The sequence below is a fragment of the Triticum urartu genome, chromosome 3A (genome assembly GCF_056163025.1).
Source record: "Triticum urartu cultivar PI428250 chromosome 3A, HENAU_Tu73, whole genome shotgun sequence".
NCBI lineage: Eukaryota > Viridiplantae > Streptophyta > Magnoliopsida > Poales > Poaceae > Triticum > Triticum urartu.
Window position 1 is genome coordinate 32,525,777 of NC_141875.1, and position 9,029 is coordinate 32,534,805.

Consider the following 9,029-nt stretch of genomic DNA (forward strand, 5'->3'; position numbering starts at 1 on the left):
TTGTCAGAAACGCACCTTGATACTTTTCCGGCTGAATGTTTGAGAAGGCGACTAAAGATGGATCAGAAAATTGTCAGTCGTAGCAATGGACGAACAGGAGGAGTTTTCTTGTTATGGAGAAAGGAGGTAAAGATTAGTCAGCTATTTTGTCATACCAATTATATTGATGCACAAGTAGAAAAGGATGAGAAGATATGGAGATTTACTGGCATGTATGGAGAATTTAGGTGGGAGGACAAATATAAAACATGGGATCGCATAAGAGCTTTACATTCCCGACACAGTATGCCCTGGGTTGTGGTGGGTGATTTCCTATACAATCATGAGAAGGAGGGGGGAAACCCAAGACTCCAAAATTATATGAATGCTTTTAAGGATGCAATGGAGGCATGTGATCTTCATGATATTGGCTTTGAAGGCGAACTGTTTACCTGGAAGAGAGGAGCTATTAGAGAACGCCTGGATAGAGCAATCGCCAACTCGGATTGGATCCATATGATGCCGTCAGCTGCTCTCCTTAATCTCCCCTTCAGTCACTCTGACCACCGGCCTCTCTTACTGAACGCTGAGTATTTTAATCAGGTAAATACGGGAAGTAGACCAGCAAAACGATTTGAGGCACGATGGTTAAGAGAGGATAACGTCAATGAGGTAGTTCATAATGCATGGCAAGATGCCCTTCTGCATGCACCAGGGACGGATGTGAACAATAGGCTTCAGCACTTGCATGCAAAGCTTCATGACTGGGATAAAAATGTTCTGAAGAAGCCAACGCACAGAATCAGGCAGGCGCAGAGGAAGCTGGACAAGGTCTTGTTAGGGCCGATGACAGCAGATGCAGAATCACAGAGGAAAGAATTAGCAGCTTTAATTGAAAATCTTTTGGAACAGCAGGAGATACTGTGGGCCCAACGCTCGAGGGCCGACTGGCTCGTCAGGGGGGACAGGAATACTGATTTCTTCCACGCATATGCTTCTGTGCGGCGGAAGAAAAACTATATAAAACGACTGAAGAATGACGCTGGGGACTGGCTGGAAGGTACTGATCGAATGAATGATTGGATTGTCAATTATTTCTCTCACATGTTTTCTGCTGAGGTAAATGAAACAGATGCTGCACTGCTGGACAAGATTACTCCAAAAGTTACACATGCAATGAATGATATGTTATTAGCACCCTTCACAGCTGATGATGTGAAGAAGGCAGTATACAGCATAGGGGATTTGAAAGCACCTGGGCCGGATGGATTGCATGCTCTGTTTTACAAGAAATTTTGGCACATTGTAGGAGACAATATTACAAAAGAGGTACTGAAAGCAATAAATGATGGACATATCCCTGAAAATTGGAATGAAACAGTGGTGGTTCTAATTCCAAAGACGGAGTCACCGGAGCTTATTACGCAATTCCGTCCAATTAGTCTTTGTAATGTGATATATAAAATAATCTCCAAAATGCTAGCTTTCAGACGCAAACAAATATTACCAGATATCATTTCTCCCACTCAGAGCGCTTTTGTCCCAGGGCGACTCATTACAGATAATGTGCTGGTGGCATATGAATGTGTACATACCATCAAAAATAAAAGGAAAGGAAAGACAGGTCTTTGTGCTGTTAAGCTTGATATGCACAAAGCGTACGACGGAGTGGAGTGGATATTTCTCAAGAATATGATGTTGAAGCTTGGGTTCCATGAAAAATGGGTGAATATGATGATGGCGTGTGTATCTTCAGTTAACTATACTATCCGGTATAATTCACAGGAGACTGAAAAAATCATCCCGACACGTGGCATAAGACAGGGAGACCCTCTCTCCCCGTATTTGTTTTTAATTTGTGCAGAAGCTCTCTCAAGTTTACTGTTTTACAAAGAAGAAGTTGGTGCCATGGATGGAATTAAGGTGTGCAGAAATGCACCGTCGGTTTCACACCTTTTATTTGCTGATGATTCCTTAATTCTCATGAAGGCGGATATGAATAATGCAACTTCCTCACAGTAGGCACTTGAAATTTATTGTGCAAATTCTGGACAGATGGTGAGTGCAACAAAATCAAGTGTTTTCTTCAGTCCAAATACGGATGTTGATATAAAAACAGAGATATGTCAATGTTTGAACATTGATACTGAAGCACTATCTGACAAATATTTGGGTCTTCCGGCACTAGTTACTGTTTTAAGCACTTTGTTGAGAGGGTATGCTTCAGAACAAAGGGATGGAATGAGAAACAACTGTCTATACAAGGTAAAGAAATTTTATTAAAGGCTGTGGCTCAGTCTATACCTGTTTTTGCAATGTCAGTTTTTAAGCTCCCTAAAGGCATTTGCAAGGATATCACAGATGTTATAGCAAAATTCTGGTGGGGAGATGATGAGAATACTAAAAGAATGCACTGGTGGGCATGGTGGAAATTATGTTTCCCTAAAAAAGATGGAGGAATGGGCTTTCGTGATCTCCACTCTTTTAACTTGGCAATGCTAGCTAAGCAAGTATGGAGGCTGATTGACGAACCTAAATCCCTTTATGCAAGGGTACTGAGAGCAAAATACTACCCCTGTGGTGATATTTTAAAAGCAGGGCCCAAGAAAGGATCTTCCTTTACTTGGCAGAGCTTAGTAGTGGGTATTCAGACATTCAGGCGTGGGCACATATGGAGGATTGGCACTGGGGAAAAGATCAATATTTGGGAGGACCATTGGATTCCCTCGAGCCCTACTAGACAAATTATTACACCGAGGGGTGGTGCTCTAATTACTAAAGTCAATGAACTTATTGATCCTGTTACCGAGCAGTGGGACGAGGAGTTAATACGTGGGATATTCAACCCAGTGGATGTTAGCCGGATCCTACAGATTCCCTTAAGCCACCACGGATTTGACGATTTTGTAGCCTGGCATGGCAATAGTAATGGAATTTTTTCGGTAAGATCGGCATACCATTGTGAATGGAAACATCAGTTCAGCTCAAGATCTTTGTCGGCAATAACAGGACCATCAATGTCAAATCCAGTTTGGACAATCCTATGGAAGCTCAAAGTCCCGGGAAAAGTGAAAATATTCGGCTGGAGGGCCCTTCATGGATTAATCCCATTAAAATCAATCTTGGTAAACAGGCACGTTGGTACTGATGGAAGTTGTTCGATTTGCCATCAAGGGGCTGAAGACATCCATCATCTCTTATTTAGTTGTGGCAGAGCAGTGGAAATGTGGAGGTCACTGGGAATTTATGACACAATTGCAGAAGCCCGTCTTGTGGATCGATCAGGCTCCGCTGTTCTGGAGTACATACTCCGGCTCCCACCTTTAAAGTTACCACACATGCCGAACATTGGGATAAGCGAAGGGATTATTACAGCATGTTGGTATCTATGGTGGCTCAGAAGAAGGCAAACACATAATGAGACAGTACCCCCAATGAGCAGAAATGCTATTGCAGTCCAGGCGATTTGCGCCAATTTTCAGAGAGCTTCTTCAGGCACGTATGGGACTACATCTGGGGAGCAATGTTGGAAAAAAAACCACCTTCAGGAATAGTCAAGATAAACGTGGATGCATCTTTCCATGAGAATGAAGGGAAAGGAGCAACGGGGACTGTGATCAGAGATAGCCATGGTTCTTTCATTGCGGCATCATGTACGTTAATCCCGCATGTGATAGATGCTAACATGGCGGAAACAATGGCAATGAAAAATGGCCTTCAGTTGGCGGAGTCTTTGGGATATACCTCAATTCAGATTGAAGCTGACGCCCTTCAAGTTGTTAATGCATGCTCAGGCTAGAAGAGGATATGGAGTGAATCTACAGCTATTTTTGCACACTGCTTCGTTTTAGCAGGTATGATCGGGAATGTGGAGTTTGTGCACTGTCGACGGGAAGCAAACGGTGTTGCCCACCTCTTAGCCAAACATTCATATGATAATGATATATCTAGTAATTGGGTTGAGGAACCCCCGAATTTTCTTGTAAACGCTCTTGTGAACGATGTAATGATATTGCCGAATCAATAAAGCTAGCCATGATGGCATTCCCTAAAAAAAAACCTTCTAGGGGCGGAAACTGTTTTGTTACCCGGTTTTTCTGGTTTTCTATCAGGTTTTTAGTTTCTTCTTTTTTCATCCATGTCCATTATTTGTCTTTATATTTTTCCTTCACCATTTTGACCTTTTTTCTTTTTATTTCATGATTTTTTATCTAATTTGCAAACATTTTAAATTTTAAATTCATGATTTTTTTTAATTTGTGAACAATTTTCAAACCCATGAACTCTTTGTGACTCGTGATTTCTTTAGAATTTATGAAAACAATACTGTTGAGAAATTTTGAATTCACGGCATTATATTTTGTATTCGTGATTTGTTTTGAATTCTTGAAAAAAAATTGAATTCACAAACACTTTTTTGAATTCATGCACATTTTTTGGAGTCCCGGACATTTTTTGAATTCACAAACATTATTTTTAAATTCATGATTTTTTTGAATTCGTGGAATTTTTTAAAAAATTCATGAATTATTTTGAATTCACAAATATTTTTGAACTTGTTTCGGTGTTTGGTGCAGTGGAGAAAAGGAAATAAGATCAGAAGAAAAAAAACTGTACATTGAGCGAGGCGGAAGGCGATCCGCTGTATTGGGCCAACCCAGACGTCAGGACGTGAGTCGCTGCGGGGGCGATACATATCACCCCACCCCCTAGCTCTAGCTGCCGGCAACCATAAACCCAAGCTCTGTACCAATATACGATCTGCTTGTAGCTATGGCCATGGCGCTGCGCACCGTGGCGGCGAAGCTGAAGGCCCCCGTCCCCTCTCTCAGGCAGGCACGAGCTGCCTTCCGTTCTCAGGTTCGTTCCCCGTCCGTCCTCCTACCACGATCTAAGCTCGCGTTTCGATTCGATGGCAGCCAATCGATCGGCGATCACCATGCATGCTGCGTGAATCGATAGGTGGGTTTTTAGCGCCTGCAACAGTGGATCTATTCCGAATCTTTGCCCGCCAATCGACGCGAACTCATTGCATGTCCTCTACAGATCGACGGAGTTGGAGGCGGGGACGAAGATGGGATGGATTTCTTTTCTCTTTTTTTTTCTCTACACTACCAACATGTTTATTTGTTGTATGTAATAAAAGCTTCAAAAAAGAACCCGTCCAAGCATGCTCTGACTGGCATGCCTCTGACTTTTGAAGCGTCACCAACTAGTATTTGAAACCTGCCCTATTTATCAAGTTACCACGTGGCAAATTTGGCATGAAGTCAATGGCAACTTCATAAAAAAAAAATGGGTGGCAACTTTAAAAGCTAACAAAAATGCATCGAAACATACTAACATGGAGTCTAGTTTCTAAACTAGAAAACATTTTGAAATCACAAATTTCAAAAGAATCTTGATGGTATAACTTATTTCATCCTTCTCACATGTAGTGGCGGAGGACGGATACATTTAAGGTAGGGCGAACTCTAAAGTTGCCTGCTGCCCTGCCAACCGCCGCCGCCCACTATTCACTTACCTGTCGCTACCATCACAGTGGGCTAGCCAGCTAGCCACTAGGGTTTGGCACTCCCTCGCATGGTGTGGGCATGTGAGCTTTATGTTTTAAAGAAAAAATTGGTATTTTAGCACTCAAAAATTTTAAACAATTCAAAATTTTCTGAGATATGTTATAAAATAGTCCTAAGACTACACGTAGTTGATCCTGCCTAAGCGGCGAACTCTTAAGTTGTCGGATGCCCTTGCCCACCGCCCCCGAACAATGTTCGCTTACCAGTTGTTGTCGTCACAATGAGCTAACCAACTTCGGCGCTTGCTCGCACGGTATGGCTACGTGTACTTGATGTTTTAGACAAATCTTGGTATTTTATCGCTCGAAAAATTCAATCAGATTGACTTTTTTGAGGTAAAAAGCATTACAATAAAACAGTTCCAAATACTACGCAGCTTATCATGTCCTAGCGGTCACTGCAATTCTTCTCTTCTCTGGAGGTTTTTTAGATGAGTCTCTTCTCTGAATAGGCCACGAGTTCACCACACTTCATTCTTCTTCATTTAATTTAATTAGCAAAAGGTCCATCGAGAGAGCAGAGCACACCATCACACTTTATTTATTTATTTTCCTTTTATTAGCAAAAGGCACACAGAGAAAGGACGACAAAAAGGCTCAATATCAAGGGAGAGCAACTACTGAGAAATTAATAGGGAGTACCAAAAAAATGAGGACAACCGAAGGGCTAACTCTCTTGGCTTTTTTTTATAGAAGAAACTCCGCGAGTGCCGTGTGTTAGAGCCGAGGCTTGAACCAAGGTCGATGCCCCTTCCGCGGAATCACGAGTACCATCTTTAACATTTTATGTATGCATGCAGGCTAAGTATCCCAAACCTTGGGAAGGCCCGAATGTTGATCCACTCCTTTGGTAAGGCAGTAGGCTAAACACTTCCAGTATTTTTCTTGTTCATTTATTTGAGTTTACAAGTTCATTCTCATTCTTAGCCAGGAGATCGAGGCATTTGAGAAGGAGGCCGGGGCATTTGAGAAGGAGATCGAGGAATTCAAGAAGGAGGCGGAGGGTTTCGAGAAGGCTGTTAGGGCAACCCGTCGGAAGGATAAGATTAGTGTTGGTATAATGGGTGCTTTTGCTGGTGCGTTTATCTATGCGCTTTATTCAGACTTAGCTGCCCGCGCGGCTCTTGATTCAAACCAAGATTCAAAAAAAGAATAAGCAGTTGAAGGAAGCAACATTTGGTTAGCCTTGATGCCATTGGTTTTATAACTGGTAGGGTTGTCTTGTATGTTTAACTATCTATCTTATTGTTTAATTACTTTTGGCTAGCCAGACGAATGCATCAATTGTACGTTTTAAAACAGAAAATGCACAAGTTTATTGATTGTGTCATAAGTGGCTGGTTACATAGGCAAAACTTTGGAGAACCATACATTGGATGGATCCATGAGCACGATTATACAATGGAGTGAGCTTTGATCTAATAGAGACTTCTAGGAGTTGCATTTGTGGCTTATGGCTAGTGGTCGTCCTCGTCGTGTGAAAGGATTGTGGTGATGTCTTGACTCTTTTATGTATTCTTGAGTAGGGGGTCCTTCCTTTTCCTTTTAGGTCTGCTTGGTGCTTTCCCCAGGGGCTTGATATTCCCTAACAGCAATTTTGATGCATCAAATAACCAAGTGTCGCGGCCTTTTAGTTAGTTTTGTTAATGCTAATATTGACTTTATAATTCTTCCCTGTAAACATTACTATTCATGGATGAAAAGTCAGATATTATCTCCGAGCAGAGCTTCTTGTAGGTCAAAGGAAGGCAAAACAATGTTAACTAAAAGAACAAATACTTCTTAATGTAAATACTTATTTATGTGCTTCCTTTATAGACATGTATGGATCATAGCTATGCTCATGTAGTATTGATGCACAGAAGTCACAAACCGCTATTTTCTTAAGCTCTATGTAATTTAGAAACACAATATATCAATCCAACAATGATAAGTGGCCTTGGTACTTCCACCAGGGCCGATGAGGAAGGGGTAGCTCCGCCTCTTCGGTTTCTTTGGATCGTCTAGCGGTTTCTTCGGACGTGAGATGTGACATCGCAATAATTTGCATCTCATGTACGTGTGTGTTGTGATCGTTGGCACAAGGTGACAGGTTGCTAATCACGTAGATAATTCTCTCTTGCCATGAAAACAGGGCAACACTATAAGAACGGTAGTAAGTATGTTAGTCCTTTCTTTTTTTCTTTGGAAGTACATATGGAGCTTTCCTCGGTGGTCGCGGCTCATCTGGCATGCATGCATGCTTCTGGATGAAAGGAAGAGCCATGCTTGTGCGGTTGTGCCCAATTGCTGCTGGACCTATATACTCCCTTGATTTCAAAATATAAAGTGTATTATTTTAAAAAAAGTTGAACATATCCATGTTTGACCAAGGTTTTAGAAAGGTATCAGTGTGTACAATATCAAATTTGTATCATTAGATCCATCACGAAAACCATTTTCCTATTTTATTCATTCTGTATTGTAGATATTCTGTTCTATATAATCATGGTCAAACATACATATATTTGAATTGCACAAAAATTATTGCACCTTATATTTTGGAATGGGGAAAATATTGTTGTTGTTTTATTGTCTTCATTTAGTTCATATTTCCCTTAGATATCTCTATATATATCCTCCGAATAGAATATAGATATTTCTAAATGTCACCGTATATCTCAGTCTCATAGATATAATATAGACATCACCGTATATCCCTGGGATAGATAGCAAGGGTTGCTGCTATCAACACATCTCGCCAATACCACACTGACACCTGCATGAATGAGTCTTGCTTAGAGCATCTATAGTAGATCCCGTAAAAGGAGGGTAAAGCCCCAAAATAATTGTTCTTTTATGGTTTATGTCTGACAAAACGTGCATCCAATAGATGCCGCAAAACATCGGGTTCCCCTGAAAACGAACCCCCACATCCTATATTTTCAGTCTTGAAGGCAAAAAAAAGTTAGCTCCCGCGATACCAGAAAATACCACATCCCCATATTTTCAGTCTTGAAAGCAATTTTTTAACTCCCCTGATACATGTTGGTGGGAGGGAAGTTCACGTCAACCGCCACCGCCGCTAGCTCCAGATTCCGACCGTCCCCGCCGCCGACGACCAGCCGGCTGATGTCCCCCGCCCTTCCTCGCCTCATTCCCGAGGGCCATGGCGCCCCTTGAGTTCTCGGGTGGCAGCGGGCAGCTCCGCCATGGATGCGAGCTCAAGGTCATCGGGGCCCAACAGCCATGGAGGCCCTCGTCGTGCATCCTCGTCTTGTTCGCTGCACGACCGCACGCCGCCGGATGGCCAGCAGACGCTCGTCCCCGCGTCCATGTGCCGCTGGCCTCGTTGTGGGCCATGGTGCCTCTGCTTTGTGCTTGAGCGTGATCGTGCACCGCCGGCTGGCCAAGAGCGTTCGAAACCGAGGCCATGGCGGCGGCCAAGCTCATCATCGCCATGTCAGTGACGGCAACGCTCTCGAGTGTCGTTCAC

At 42.5% G+C, this 9,029-nt stretch overlaps 1 protein-coding gene across 1 annotated transcript; it reads left to right on the forward strand.

Moving 5' to 3' along the window:
- The first annotated feature begins 381 nt into the window (after nucleotides 1-381).
- LOC147978197 (uncharacterized) lies at nucleotides 382-3,306 on the forward strand. The gene is made up of 2 exons (XM_087514670.1): nucleotides 382-1,426; nucleotides 3,113-3,306. The coding sequence occupies exons 1-2, from the start codon at nucleotides 382-384 to the stop codon at nucleotides 3,304-3,306; spliced, it is 1,239 nt and encodes a 412-aa protein (XP_087370796.1).
- The last annotated feature ends 5,723 nt before the right edge of the window (nucleotides 3,307-9,029 follow it).

Excerpts from the sequence above, each read along its gene's own strand:
- LOC147978197 (XM_087514670.1), top strand. The coding sequence starts at position 382 with ATGGAGGCATGTGATCTTCATGATATTGGCTTTGAAGGCGAACTGTTT. Across the intron at positions 1,427-3,112 it reads ATTCCGTCCAATTAGTCTTT|GCACGTTGGTACTGATGGAA; the intron begins GTAATGTGATAT and ends CTTGGTAAACAG.